This window comes from Strigops habroptila, chromosome 2 (genome assembly GCF_004027225.2).
Source record: "Strigops habroptila isolate Jane chromosome 2, bStrHab1.2.pri, whole genome shotgun sequence".
Classification (NCBI taxonomy): domain Eukaryota; kingdom Metazoa; phylum Chordata; class Aves; order Psittaciformes; family Psittacidae; genus Strigops; species Strigops habroptila.
The window spans coordinates 103658760-103674526 of NC_044278.2; the positions used below are offsets into that span (position 1 = coordinate 103658760).

General features: G+C 41.1%; 1 protein-coding gene across 3 annotated transcripts in view; it reads left to right on the top strand.

Annotated features, from left to right (window-relative positions):
• The first annotated feature begins 10823 nt into the window (after nt 1-10823).
• SPATA13 (spermatogenesis associated 13) overlaps nt 10824-15767 on the top strand; it is a 116442-nt gene continuing 111498 nt past the window's right edge. For all 3 annotated transcript variants that reach the window (XM_030476858.1, XM_030476863.1, XM_030476864.1), the window contains exon 1: nt 10824-10898. In XM_030476858.1, coding sequence (XP_030332718.1) covers nt 10845-10898 — 54 coding nt within the window. In that variant the 5' untranslated portion in view covers nt 10824-10844. The remainder of the gene's footprint in view (nt 10899-15767) is intronic.

Genomic DNA, 15767 nt, shown 5'->3' on the forward strand with positions numbered 1-15767 from the left:
GGCAGAGAAGGCTGAAACTGGAGCATTCTGTATTACTAGAGATTGATTGTAGCTTCAGCACGTATCAGCTCTCATCTTGCTGCCTCTTATTTTGAAACTGGGAAAATGCTAGCTGTCTGTCAGGAAAATGCTGCAGCTTATGACTGGAATTAATAAAACAGTGAATACTGTGCTGGAGGCACTGAGTGTGATCTAGCTAACACATTTGCCAGGGAAATCTTCTTCTGTTTCACATCTGGATGAGTTATATATGAAGTTGCATTGTTTCTCTGTAGATGGAAGACTAATTTTATGACCAGGAAACTGCATGAAAATCAAGTGAATGGCAACTAATGCCTATTAATGAACTTGCAGCACTTGGAATAACAGTAAGAATTATTATCTTTGACCTAGCAAAATGCCAGGTTACATGCCTGCTTTTCTTTTTAGGGAAGTTATTAAATATCTTGCTAAAAACTGTTGTTTACTGCTATTGAAAGTATGCCCTGTATCACTCCACAAAACATTGTATTTCATTGGGACAATAATATTCTAATAAATGCCTTCACTGACAGTTTTCATCTAGATAGTGCCCATAGCACATTATAAAGCTAAACTCATATGAAACTTGTAAGGAAGATCCATTCCCACAAGATAGGTACATGCTTTTGAAGTTAAACCCCATGTCAGCTAAGCAATTTATGGCATTTTGCAGTAGGAAAACGGACTCCACATTAAGCCATTATAAAAAATGCCAAAACTCATTGTTGAAAATGGTCTCCTGGAATTAAGATGACAATTTGCTAATTAGCGTTCGTATGATTAAAGGAAAATCTTCTTCCTCCCATTTTATTCCACTATTGTGAAGAATATATGAAACAAATACCTATCATAGAATCATAGAATCAACTAAATTGGAAAAGACCTTTAAGATCATCAAGTCCAGCCTTTACCCCAGGACTGCCACTAACTAAAGCATGTCACTAAGGGTCTCATCTACATGGTTTTTGAGCACTTCCAAGGACAGTGATTCCACCACTACCCTGGGAAGCCTGTTCACCACCAAAACTAGACTTCCTGAGGAAGTGCTTAGTTGGTCATGCCTTCCCATGCCATCATGTTTCTGTAAGTAAAGGTCAGAAACAGCAAGACATCTTTGAGATTACATGCTGAATTGAGCTATAAAAACATTTTCTGCTGGCTTAGCCATGAACTCTGTATTATAAACAGAGTTGTCTCCACTCTTGGCAACAACACTGCTTTAGCATTCCAGTATGAGCTGGTGGGAACAGTATCACTAGAAGATCTCTCAATACTTAGTAAGCAAGGAACCTGGTTTAGGCATACATTCTGGCTGTAGAGTAGAATTATGTGTGTCGTAGTAAGGTATTGCTCTTGCATAGCCTTGGGGAGTCATGTCTGGAAGTATCCACCACCCTTCCTTGGTCACCCAGCAGATTTAACAAGTCTTCCTGGCACACAGATGAACTGTGGGAGAAGCTAGTGAGAAATAACCCTGAACTCCCAACCACCTAACCCTTAAATAAACCCCCCAAAATCACTTGATACTGACTTAGAAGGTCCTGTGGACACTGGCATTATTTGGGCATAGAATCATAGAATGGTTTGGGTTGGAAAGGACATTAAGATCATCTACTTCCAACCCCCCTGCCGTGGCAGGGATGCCTCTCACTAGACCATGTCACCCAAAGCTCTGTCCAAACTGGCCTTGAACACTGCCAGGGATGGAGCATTTACCATGTCTTTGGGCAACATTGCATTTGCACATGCTTTTGTTGCTAATGGTCCAGATGAATAGTAAACACCTAGGTTTGGAGGTGATTTTTTAATTTTTTAATTTTTTTTTTTTTTTTGTGAATGAGAACATTTGCTTCTAGAGCTTCTTAATATCAGTCTCAAGCTATCTAAGATATCCATTCAACCCCTCCTTAGTGTAACTGTTTGTTCAGTTATTTCTACCATACACAAAGACATTTTGCAAGCAGGACACCCACCGCTTAAGAGTATTAATTAACTATTTATTGGCCACACAGTCATCAGTCAAGAAGGGAAGATTTAGCCTGTATTGCTCCTTGTAACCAGCTGGTCCTTGCTGATGCTGAGTTACCATCTGCCAGTGTTCTACTCTCTTTTCTATTGGTTCGCTATCTTTCCTCTCAAATGCTTGAGTTATTATTGCCAGTTATTACTCAACCATTGCATCTCTGTCTGTGTGTTCATCTTGCTTTTTTCTTTTTCTTAATCTTTAGCTTATGTGCTTTTTAAAACCTTAGTAACAATTTTGCCAATAAAACTAAACTGAGGTCATGCAGATGGGCTGCATCAAGCTATGCTTGGCATAATAGATGACTGAACCCTGGGGCCAAAGGTTTCAGCTGCAGCAAGCTCTCTGTGGGTTTTGCAGAGCTGCCTGCACAGCAGTATCTGATGGTAAATTTTATACACTTTTCTATGATTTCATGCTTTACCTGACCAAGATGCTTATTGGAACTTACCTATTTTTGTTCTGGATAGATCTACAGCATAGTTATCCTTTGGGTCTGGTATGCTCAGCAGTGGTTATATACTTTCAGAATGAAGATGTTCCATGACTTTTAGCTGTACAGCGAGCCATATAAAAAAGCAGCAAATAGAAACAGGAATGTTGTTTACTCTGCTGAAGATAACCTTCCATCTTTGTAGTGCTGATCTTCAGTTAGAGTTGAAAAGGAAAGTGGTATGTTCATGGCTCTGTGATCCTAACACTGATAATATTAAAACGGACAAGGAATTGCTTTTGGGATCAAAGATATCAAAGCGCCAGAGAACCAGAGAAAGTTTAATATCTGGACACTGCAGTGGTAACTGAGGAAGCTTGTCTTGCCTACATCCCCTTCCAGAAGAGACCAGAAAACTACTCACAGGTGATACAAAGCATAATGCTATGAAGACAGAAGGCAGGTGATGCTGGTGCTATGCAATTCTGGAAAGTTGAAATTAAAATTGACATATTTGATATATGAATTTTAATAAAACTGACACTACTGAGTCAGCACTGAGGGCTCTAGTTGCTGCTCCCCACTACCTAGAGGGGACGTCTGGAAAAGGCAGAGACAGTGTCTTCTTAGAGGTGCATAATGAAAGGAGAAGTTGCCATGGCAGAAAGTTGTAGCAAGGTAAATTTGGCCTGGATATACAGAAAAAAAGTGTTCACTATGAGAGATTTGAAAGATTGTAATAGGTTGCAAAGAGCGACTTTGGAATTTTCCTCCTTAGAGCTTTTCAGAATTTGACTGGACAGACCCTGAGGAAACTGACTTACTACTTGAGTTAGTTCAGCTTTGAGTAAGAAGTTGGAAGAGACATCTTCATAGATCACTGCCAACTTAAATTTTTCCTATGATTCTCTGATGGTAGATTGCATATCTTACCTCAGTGTCTTTTCATTTGGTGTCCCTGACCGAGCTGTTGAGCAGGAATTTAAAAGATAGTAGATCATTGATCATTCTTCCCAAAACTGGGAAGGGCAAAAAACTATCCAAAATAAAAGTAGTCCTTCAGATTGTTGTCAGACTTCAAAGTGCTGGACTGATTCCAGCTCTTGAAACCTGCAGTCTGATTCAACCAACCCATGTATCAGTGCATATTAGAGTTCTTTTAAAATAGTACTGGCAATGTAGAACCAGATTATCTAATTCAAGTTTAATTTCAGTCTGATAAATTGTCTTATTTTTTTTAAAGCCATCTGTGTTACAGAACCAGAGATGCTAAATGATTGAAAAAATCAGTTTTGTCCTAACTTTGATTTAAAACTTTAAAGCATTTTCCTTGATTAGTGTGACTGCCACTCGCATTGTAAATCTGGGCATATCTCAGAAGATTTTCAGTAAATTATTTGAAAAAATGTTCCTTGTGTGCGTGTTCACTGGTGTATTTTGCATGTAGATTAAATTTATTTTTTGCACTCTACTTTACTTAACATTTTGTGGTGCAGATTTGACTGACAGGCCCATTTGGCTGACAGGATGTGCCTTAGTCTGGAGAGAGGAAATCCACAGGGTTCAGGACAAGGTATTAACATGTGTGGAGGGTTACCGGATGTGCCTGAGCACCAGGCTCCTGCCTAGCTTTTCACTGCCTTTAGAAGAGACTGATGCTGTTTTCCAATCCTTTTCTGATTGCTGCCTCAACTGTTGTTTAAACTGACAGAAATGAATACTTACGCATTAGCAGCTCAGAGAGACCATAATTATGACATTATTTTTCCTATTTTATGTGATCAACTTGAATGTAAGAACTATTATAACATTTTAAAATCATATAATCTTGATGCTACCAATGATATCAAGCTTATAGTCTTCACTTCTTTTCACATCAACCTGTTTTCTATTTAGGATACTTAGCCTAATTTGCATGTGTGATTTTATGTATGTTGTGAGAAAGGTACTAACCAGAATAAACCAGTCTGTCGCCCAAATATAAGGGTAACATGTTACTGCAGACTGTGTGTTTTGCACCAGTTATCAACAGTGAATTGTTCTGAAACCAGTGATAATTTCACATTGATTCTCTGAAAGCCCACACTTTACAAGTGAGAATAAGATTTTAGTTGTTATGATGGTTTCTATTGGATGTTGTAGAGCCCAGGGAAAATTAACATTGACCTAACTGGACTTTGTATTATGCTCACTGGGAGGGATCTCACCAAAATGTAGAGCTCTGAAATGAATTAGACATATAGTATAAGCTGATCTTCTAGGTTCTCCTTCTAGTCAATAGGAAGAGAAATGCACCTCCAGAAGCAGATTCAGACACCTGGTTTAGATCTATTTTGTGGGAAGAATTCATTACATTAGCTGAATATCTTCTCCTTATGCATTATGAACTGTACATTTTCGTATCTGAACAAGATCTATATTATCCTCTCATTTGTGCATTTGTTTTTATCAGTGCCACTTCAGCGAGAGAGGAAGATAAGTTTGCACCACTATAAACTAATGACAAATTTTGTCCAAAACCTGATTTATTCATTTGTGGTAGCACATGTCCAAACAGACTGCCTGCTCAGTCCCTTCACTGCACTAAATAGCAGAACTAACCAGACATGATACTGGCACACTTTGCCTACTTACAGAAGAACATATGTCCTTCTATGAGTTGAAATCCGTATAGGCATATTTGTCATACTTTTAGTTAATTTTCTAGGAGCACACAAACTGTACTCCAGTATCTAGCTTCGCTTCCTTCCTGAAAATCTCTCCTGCATTTTTGTTTGATATGGGCTGGTATCTGTCTCCACCAAGAAGCACTTCCACTGTTTGCATTAACCTCCTCCCTATAACGTGCACAGAAGGCTCTGGATGTGTACAGTCACCCCATGTGTATAACATCTACCCAGGAGCGGCATGTGCTGGAGTCCCGACCATTGTCTCCTCTCCAGATCCAATTCCTGGCACCACTGCAATGTGTGGTTGTGTATGAAGATTCCGACATGGCAGCTTTGTGTATTAAAGGCTCATTCATAAGACTTGTGGTTTGCCCCGCAGTCTAAGAGCGTGGAAAAGAGCAACCAAGCCCACAAAGGGATACAAACTAAATAGAGTCGAGAGTCCTAAGGCAGTAATGCTAAACTCAGAAAACCAAGCATGTAATCAGTGGAAAGTAAACCCAGAGGAAGGAATTCATTATGAACAGAGGAGTCGTGTGGGTTGCTGATATGTTATCTTTGCTGGTCATCCTGACTCATCAGCATGCTGATTCTGTCTCAATGGCTTCAGATACCTAGACCTGCCGTGTGCTCACAATCAGTCTCTCCAAAAGCGTTTTCAGACAGCGTGAGAAAAACATGACCTGGCTCACACAGAGCATGGCTACTCCCAGGAAACTTGAGTGCTCCAAAATCCTGCCCTAGCTGCGAGCGCTGCTATTGTCTCAGAGCTGAGGGGTGCCAGGAGGACCTGGAGCTATCTAGTGAGGGGTTAATTAAAAGAAAACAAGTTAAAGTTTCATCTCATTTGCTGTAGAAGATGGTTAACTCTTTGTTGTAGCAGACTGCCAGTGATTTGCTGTGCTGGGATGAAAGCCCATCCTCTTCAATCACTCCCCAGCAGAGCAAAATTACCCGTGTCAGGAAAACTCATTTTGTAGCATTAATCAGAATGGATTAAAATGGAACAATTTCTGAGCTGCCCTGTAAGAATAGCTGTGGGACATCAAAGCAAGCCTGTGATCCACAACACCAGAAGACTGTGTCCTCTGCTTTGAAATATTCTAGTCAGCCAAACATTTATTGGAATGACATGTTAACTGTATTGTGTTTAAAAGCACTTTGGAGCTTAATCACTTGTGTCCTATCTCCTCCATTGTAATATAATTAGGTAAGTAATCATCTGGTGTGTTCAGGTGCTTTTGTTGGAGGAGTGTGAAGATCCATTTAAAATCTTGGACTGCTTCTTGATTTTAAGTGTTTGGTAATGACGGGTAACGGACTACTACAGAGTCCACTCAATCCATTATGAATAAACCCATCTGAAGTCTGGGAGGTGTTCCGATGAAGTACAACCATGCGCTTGTTGGGTGATTTTATACTATTTGCTAGACATTCACTTTTGGCCATAGACATGTTATTGAACTAACTAAATCTTTCTCTTGCTCTAGTTCAGCTATTCTGAGCTATAAACTGCATTAAATCGAAGTTTAAAACCACAGGAACTTCAGTATGGAGAGCACATGGGGAAGGGGAAATAGGACAGCACAACTAAGTGGGTATGGCATGTCACTTGGAGTGCGTACGCTATTCCAGGCAGTGCCATTAGGAAGGTTGGAGCATCCTCAGGTCTTCTGTCAAATTCACATTCATGTAAAAGGCATTTTTTTCACCATTGAGAGTCAGTTATTTACACCAGTAGAATTAAGACTGTGTAAGGTCTTCACTCATTCATTCACATAAATAGCAGAAATTAACATAGCTATTGATTACTGAATTACTATTTTTAATTTTCTAATAAATAATGCACACTTTAAACTTGATTGAAAATCTTGTTCACTTCTTTGTGTTGCCATGAGTTCTTTGACTGCAGCATTGCATACAAAGACAGAGTTTGACTCACGCATTCTGATTTCCAAGGCAATGTCTAATCTGTGTTCGGTACTTATGAGATGCAGGAGACGTACTTTCAGTATTTTTACTCCAGAGATATATTCCTGCAGTGTCTGAGCAGCAGTTCTGTGATTATGTCTCAGAAATTTCAGGATAATACTGGAAAGATGTTTGTGAACTCAACAAGATTTCATGGTTTGTTTGGTTTTATTGTCTCCATCCAAGCAGGATCTGCACATAGTAAGAAGGAATATATTATGTGGGAGGCAAGGAAAAGGACCTTAAACAACTCTACACAGGGCAATTAAAAAGTGCTATTCCTTTTTGAACCAGGCCTGAACTTCCAGCTACACAAGCTTTGGAGACATATTCAAGCACCAGGTTTCAGGAATGCCAAACTACACATCTCCGCTACTGATTATTGCATTAGAAATAGCCTCTACATAGCCCTTGACAGAATCCCTGGAAGACCTTTGTTTACACTAGAACATTTTAGTACATCAGAAGCTAACTTATGGTACAATTTTGCACATTAACTCACCCCAATCTGTACCTTTCCCTGTGAGTAGGTGGTGCTAAGTGGCAATCTTTGACCCTGAGATTTTTTACTCAGACTAACCAGACCAGAGCTAGATGGTTGTACATCCTCATGTGAAGCAATGAGAGTGACTTCCTGGACCACTTCCTAACAACTGGGCTGTGCTGCGTCTCTACATCTTCCATAAATATTTCCATTGTGCCAAGCAGGGTGGGTGAGTTAGATCCCTTCTGGAATTGTGACAGTGCTTAGAGACTCATTCATCTGCATAAGTTATGCCTTCCAAGTCATTGCTGAAAATCAGTCCATAATATCGATGTTAACACCTGTCCTCAATAACTGATTCTTTATAAGCTGTGTCTTTATTGTACATTTTTGCATCAGAACACAGAATCAGTGATCCAATGTCTGCATGTAGGAATTGCACAAGTAAAACAGTAGGAGAGGTCTCAGCTTCATCTGGACCAGATTATATATCTAATCAAGTCATATTTAGCTGTAAGCTATCACTTGACTATTGAAACCCCTTCTAGTGTGATGCTAGCAGCTCCGCTGATACAGAAAACCCAATTACTTCAGTTTCCAGGGTGTTCAGTCAGATCGTTCCTCTGAACATTTATCAGTTGTTCAAGAAAAAGAATAGGTTTTTGTGGGACAGGACATTCCATCTTATCCTCAGGGGGAAAAAAAAATGCATTTTAGCAGAAACATTTCATACTTCCACTGCTCTGAGTCAGAATCATCCAAGAAAACGTTGAGTCAGAAAGTCAAAATCATTTTTGAAGAGACAACTACATCTTAAGAGGGATGACTTATTACTCTAAACCTCAGGCTCAGAGGTGGTTCCCCACGGATTTATATCGAAGGGAGGAATAACACCCACTGACTTTGGACAGTGCCAGCCCCAAAATGCATATATACATTGCAGGGGCTCCTGTGACTCTAACTAGTGCAAATAGCCCTGACCCCAAAGCAGCATAAAAGAGTGAGCTTGGTTACTGCTGCTTGGGTTGCTGTGCCAGCAAACTGCTCAGTGAGAAGCTGCTGCCCTGCTTAGGGTGGGCTTTGTAGCCAGCACTGGACTCTGAACCGGCACAGTCCTATGGCTGCCAGGATCCAAGGACATCCATTTGAGGTGCATTCCTGCCAGCCTCTATGTCTCAGCGAAGCAGGGCAGCATTGTATTGAGCCTGCCTGCGAGTTCCAAGAATGCTGTGGGAAGTGGTATTGAGTACTAAGCAGACAGATGTCGTTTGAAGTTAATGCTTTTCTGACACTGCTGTATGCTGTAGAGGACTGCATTCCTCGTCTATGTTACATTTTTGAAAGAGAGTTCAGTTTCTGATCCCAGATGAACGCATAAGATTTTCCATAAAATAAGAAATTTTCCCACTGCAGGATGATTGTAACTATGCAAGGCATACGTGAACAAATTTGCCGGTAGAAGGGACCATTCACTGAAGCCTAAAGCATAGTCCTATATGAGGAAGGACGTCCGAGTGGTTCTGGAACTCTCTGAGACAGTTAAAAATGGATTGGGAAGATTTCTATGGGCAAATACAGTAAGGCCATAGTCGGGTTTATTGGTGGTGCTGAAAGGATGAAGCACACCTCAAGAAAGGAGCTTGGTCAGTGCATTACATTGGCAAATGAGTGATCAGTGTAGCTGTGGTGGTTTTTTAATACATAAACCATTTGGCTAGAAGAAAAATGACAATGAAACACAGCTGTGGCACTTTCAGGAATGTTGCATGCCTCCTTCAGAAATCACTTATCAACCTCTTGATTCTGTTATTTACTCATAAAAAAAGAGCAGTAAACATTTTGGTCTCTTCAGATCTGAAAAGTGATTTCTGTATTTGCCAGGTGCTAGCCCAGGCTTTTGCTGCGTGTCACTCACACCAGTTGCAACAAGCAGAGACACTGAAAAGACTGTTTCTTGTTTACCTCCCTGGAAACAGAAATAGTGTTTTAAAAAGCCGTGGCACTCAAGTGTACATCTCCTGATTTTAACCCACAAACAAAGCACTCCACAGCTGCTTGGATGACAAACTGTGAGGAAATACAGAGTGTGACAGCCTGGTACATCTGCCTCAACAAATATTTTGTTCAGCTTGATAGAAACGGTGGCTCCGATGGCAGCAAATGGGCATAAGAGCTTCCCATAGCTCTTGAGATACAGACAAGCATAGCTGAGGAGTCCCATGAGGTCACTTGCCTGGTGAGTGGGATGTGACATCTCCAACCTCACTCACCAGCAGTGGTTTGGCCCAGACTGACCTGCCACCAGGTAAACTGGCTTCTTTGCACCAGAGCTGCTGCCTGGGATTTTAAAACCTTCCTCTTTGGGGCTTTAGCTGAAGCAATGTGAAGCCTTTCAGCTTTTTTTGCAAAATGCATTTTTCGGGAGAAAAATCTGTGTAATAATTTATCCCTGTGTTTGCATGCTCTCTTATTGCAGGCAGGACTTCAGACTTCAACTTGATGAAGGCTGGAGGCAGGAGCAGTGGTAGCTCCTTTGCTCTGGGGCCAGCACACAACTGATGCAGAGCACAGTGAGAGGGAGCCTGTGCTGCTGCAGATTCCCTTTTTGGAAAATACACAAAACTGAGACATAACACTGCATTTGTGTGTTCACAACTACACAACCATCCCTATCTAGGTGGTAAAGTAGCCTGTTTCTCACTTCAATGGGTATGAAGACCTACCTTAAAAGGAAGAAAGTATAACTTAATGCATAGACCCCTGCTTTCTCTATAACCTTAATTTTTCAGCTTTCTTTCAAATGGGCACACTCACTTTTCTCATTTCTGTCACGAAATGAAATGTGACAACAGCAAATCGTGCAAATTTTGAATTGAATTTATTCCTCTGATGGGAAGCATCAACCCTCATAGTCAAAGAATTATAAAGGACAGGGACATAAGGCTTGCTTTAATAACACAAAATTAAGATTTCTCCAATTACTTGCAGATTAAAAGAATTTGCAGAGCCAGGCTCAGAAAAAAACAAAGGCTGTGTGATTGATCTTGCTGACTGAAGATAATTAGTAAATACTATTTGCAGAAGTGCCTGTATTGAATAAACCCAGGCACATGATTGATGAGAAAAAAAATCTGACAAAGGTTTTTCCCTTACTGTTAATTGTCTGTGGATTTACTGTATTTCTTCTCTATTCAAAATTTATTTGCTTAGTGATTTCTGAAGATAATATTTTATTTTTTTTTTATGTTTTGTTACCAAGAAGAATTCATTGCATCAGTGGTTTCCAGCCTCTCCTGGGTGAGTATCCAACCCACAGCTTCATCTTCTTCCCTGCCCCCTCCATTCCCAGCAGCACTGTAGGTCTGGAAGATGAAAACGGGGAGATTTGTACCATAAACCATCTGGCAGCGCTTCCTTTTGGTGTTTTCTCTCACTCCCTTCCCCTCTATTACCAGGGATCCAGAAGGGAGTCTGACAGCAGTGCTGGGACCCCTGTGCTTCCCATCCTCACGTGCACAGTGCTGTGGGGAGAGGCAGAGCATGGCTCAGGTTCCCTGCTTCACCCTCACTGGACCCAGCTCTCACCCACTGCTTCAGTGCTGAGGATTCAGTGTGCCTGTGTATGGAGGGATCGAGGGAATATGGAGTATATTCTGCTTTACAGTGATTTATAGTGCTACCTCTCCTGTGCCACAGCTCGCAGCTCAGCAGGGAGGTGAGATGCTGTCTGCAGTAGAGGTGCAGTGCAGGGAAGCACAACCAGCATTGACATGACAGGGCTCAACTGTGGGGAGAAGTTGTACAGCATGTGCATGATTTTTGCCACTCAGGTATTATTATCTTCCCTAATTCCTAACCATAACTCTCAAATTTGGTTTTTCTATAAAGCACAGTCTGAAATGCGCTTTCTGCACAAGTCCCTAATATCAATATCATTGTTTAGACTAATTCCATGGCTGCACAACTAGCTAGGTCTGGGACCTAGACGTTGGAATTGATTTTGTTTGTGAATGGCAGGGAAGTTATTTCTTGTTCTTTAAAGTTGGGTACTCCTTTTCAAGTCTCTTCTTCCCTTTGCTTGGCACACGTTGTTGACTTTTAAGCTTTTTATGGTTTGGGGGCTGTCTCTTGCCTTCTGTTTGTTCACTAACACCATTGAGCCCAATCTGGATAGGAATTTCTAAGTGCAACCATAGTACAAGTATTAGAATAATGGTCATAGCAAACTAATTTGGTACAGGAGCTGTAGAAACAGAACACAACACAATCTTTTAACCTGCTTATGTGTAAGTGAAAATGGTTGAATAGCTTTTTGCAGCGCTTGTCCAAGTTGAAGTCAGATATCACATTTCAGCTAGGCTATGGAATGAATCAGAGAACAGTTGGGGTGGGTACTGACACTGTACTAATGAAATATGCTGTTGGGTGGTTATATAGAAAGGAATTACCAACCTCATGAATTTTATGCAGTGTGATTGATTGCCTGGCAATTTAAAGTGAATTGAAGTCCCTGAATAGTCAGCCTCCCAGATGTTTTTTCTCTTCTCTTACATCTCTGTTTAGATATCCTTTATCTCTTTCTTTTCACATGATTTTTTCCATTTAAGTTTTCTTCAGCAAGGATTTTTTTCCTCCTCCTAACTCCTTTTAATTCACTCCCAACTTCAAATGACGAATAAAAACTACTAGACACAAAAACTCTGCAAGCTGCACGATGATTGACAAAACCCAAAGAGCACAATGTTTTCCACACACTGTGAGACACTAGAAGCTAACTGCTTATAATCTATCATCAGTTTATAAGATGCACACAGGTCATAATCGTAAAAACTTTTATGTCTTTATATGGGTTTATTTGCCTGGGTAATTCCAGTGAAGTAAATGAAACTAACCACAGAACCTCAGGCTAGCACACCGGCTATGTCTGTATTAGACTTAAGCAGGGAGAGGTCATGGTCTTATGCACAGGGTCACAGTTGTCTTTATTGCCAGCTTGTTAGGATGCTCCCCAGCATGGGTCAGGAGCAGACCAGCCAGCACTTGCTCTGCACCCAGACCATGCGGATGAAACTCGTTTGGGAAGCTGGGAAAGCTTAATAATGTGGATATGGTCAAACCATGCCACTTACCTTCACAGCAAGAGACCTAACTCTGCCACTGTTTGCTGTACTAGAACAAATGTATCCTTAGAAGCTACTACTGTATAAGGGGAAGCTGTACAAGATCCATGAAGTTTTGTGTCCCCACAGCTGGGTCAAATGTCTGTCACAGTATTCATAGGTCTGCCTGGCTTGAGTAGTTGAAATGATCCTCCACCTAGGTACATTTTACAAATGCAATTTCATTTTTTCTGAGGTTTCTGAAGCTTCTTGAAGTTGTCCTGCTCTTTGTCCTCATCCTTTCCTGCACACGGGCTTCATAATGTCCAGAAGTCCCGGCTAGTTCCCAGAGTGTAGCTTCCTCTGTTGATTTTCCAGCTCCAGAGCAATCAGTCTGCTTGGTACAGTGTGAGTTTTCAGATACATTTTGTGATGCAAGGCAGTTGGGCTGAGCTGTAGGGATTAGGTAGCAATGGCAATTCTGGCCCGCTTCTCAGGAGAAGAATGGACAAACTGTTCTCTTTGCTGAAACTATTTATGAGCCAATGTCTGTTTACAGAGAATGGACATTTTGTTGTTCTGTTCCACCTTTCCTGGAAATGTTGTAAAGAGTCATATTCGTTAATGCTCTTCAATAAACACGAAAAATTAATTCAAGCTTCTTATTACAGGAAGAAGTGTATGGTATACTTATAGAGCCGTAGGATTTATTAGTTACCTTCCTGTAATGCTCTAAATCCTTAACAGCTTGGAAAATAAAGCACTCATGTCAGATACTGCAAAATACCATAGAATCATAGAACAGTTGAGGTTGGAAAGGACCTTAAGATCATCTAGTTCCAACTCCCCTGCTATGGGCAGGGGCACCTCGCACTAGACCATGTCACCCAAGGCTCTGTCCAACCTGGCCTTGAACACTGCCAGGGATGAAGCATTTACCACTTCTTTGGGCAACCCATTCCAGTGCCTCACCACCCTCACAGTAAAGAACTTCTTCTTTATATCTAACCTGAACTTCCCCTGTTTCAGTTTAAACCCATCACCACTTGTCCTATCACTACAATCCCTAAAGAAGAGTCCCTCCCCAGCATCCTTATAGGCCCCCTTCAGATACTGGAAGGCTGCTATGAGGTCTCCACGCAGCTTTGCATGCAGCCATCCAGCCAATTCTTTATCCACTGAGTGGTCCATCTATCAAATTGATGTCTCTCCAATTTAGAGACAAGGATGTCATGTGGGACAGTGTCAAATGCTTTGCACAAGTCCAGGTAAATGATGTCAACTGCTTTGCCCCCATCCATCAGTTCTGTAGCCCCACCATAGAAGGCCACCAAACTGGTCAGGCATGATTTGTCCTTAGTGAAGCCATGTTGGCTGTCACCACCAACAACCACCTCATTGTTTTTCATGTGCCTTAGCATGCTTTCCAGGAGAATCTGCTCCATGATCCTGCCAGGCACAGAGGTGAGAGGTGACTGGTCTGTAGTTCCCTGGGTCTTCCATATTCCCCTTCTTGAAAATGGGGTTATATTTCCTTTTTTCCAGTCACCAGGAACTTCACGTGACTGCCATGATTTTTCAGATGTGATGGACAGTGGCTTAGCAACTTCATTCGCCAGCTCCCTCAGGACCCGTGGATGGATTTCATCAGGTCCTATGGACTTGTGTACATTCAGGTTCCTAAGATGATCTTGATGTTGATCCTCTCCTCCAGTGTGCCTAAGGTCTTCATTCTCACAGTCCCTGCATCTGCCTACCAAGTGCTAGAGCACTTGCTGGTGAAGACTGAGGCAAAGAAGTCACTGACAACCTCTGCCTTCTCCAAATTGAGGGTAGCCAGTTCTCTTGTTTTTGCAGCCAAGCAGTCTCAAAATCCAGTTTGATGCTGATACATGCTTTGAAATGAGGAAGAGTCTGAACCTTTTTTAATTACTTCTCTGAAAAGAGAGAGAGCCATCTTGTTCTAATCCTCTTTGTTAGTGGACGAGCTTATTGCTCTGTTAAAAGGCCAATACAGAAGTATTATGAGGAGGTCATATATCCTGTCACAACTATTAATGCGATGAGCTGGGAAACAAGCTGTGACACTAAGAAAGATGCTCTATGCTGTTCTGAATAGAGTTTGAATCCAAACCCAGGAAGAGTCAATGCTGGGAGGTAAGGTAGTTTTTACTGAGGTCATTTGCTTTTACTAAAATACAAACTAAAAGGCGACAGTAAACTAAAATGACACAGGGAACTTTTAAAGGAGCTCGTGAAACTTCGTATCTCAGTGTTGTTCCCTTCAGATATCAACAGGAGTAAAGGACTCTTCCTAGTAAAAAGGTTATGGGACTATGGATGCATTAATATCTAAGAAAGAAATTAAAATAAGGGAGAAATGGATATTACAATTGGCAAAGATATTTCTGGGAGCTGGTAATTTAGCATAGTATCATAGGATAAAGAAGAGCAATGATTTGAAAGAAATTATTTTGTGCTAAGAAGGATGTCTTAGCTATAATTTTGTTCTTTTTTATATAATTTGCAGTGCTTCCTATGAAAAGATAGCATTTGCATATCTCTTAGTGGTGTCTGACTTGACTGACATATTTCATATATGGGGTTTTTTTCCTTTCATTCTCTTCCCTGATAATCAGTCAATGGAGGCAAAGACACTCTTATTGCTATTCTTTTAATGGAATTGTCACATAAAATACACTAGAGGAAATCTAACTTGATGCAGGAAACTCCGTATTCTTTAGAGCTCAGAACTTCATTCTTTTACAGAGACAAGCTTTTTAACACCTGGGCTGTTAGCACACACCCAGTTCACAAAGCATGAATTTTATACATGTTATAATACATAATGCTTATGTTCCTCCTAATACAAATGCAGCTTGTACCCTGAAGCTCCCATCCTAGTTAATTTGCAAAGCATTCCTGCAGAGGTATTTACTGTTGGCCATGTGGGTCTTGCTCACAGTGGCACAACACGAGGAGCAGGCATGGTGGATGGGCAGGATACCCAGAGGAAAGCTGGCACAAGAGAGGATCTCAGTGCTTGGGCGGGACTTGGGTACTGTGG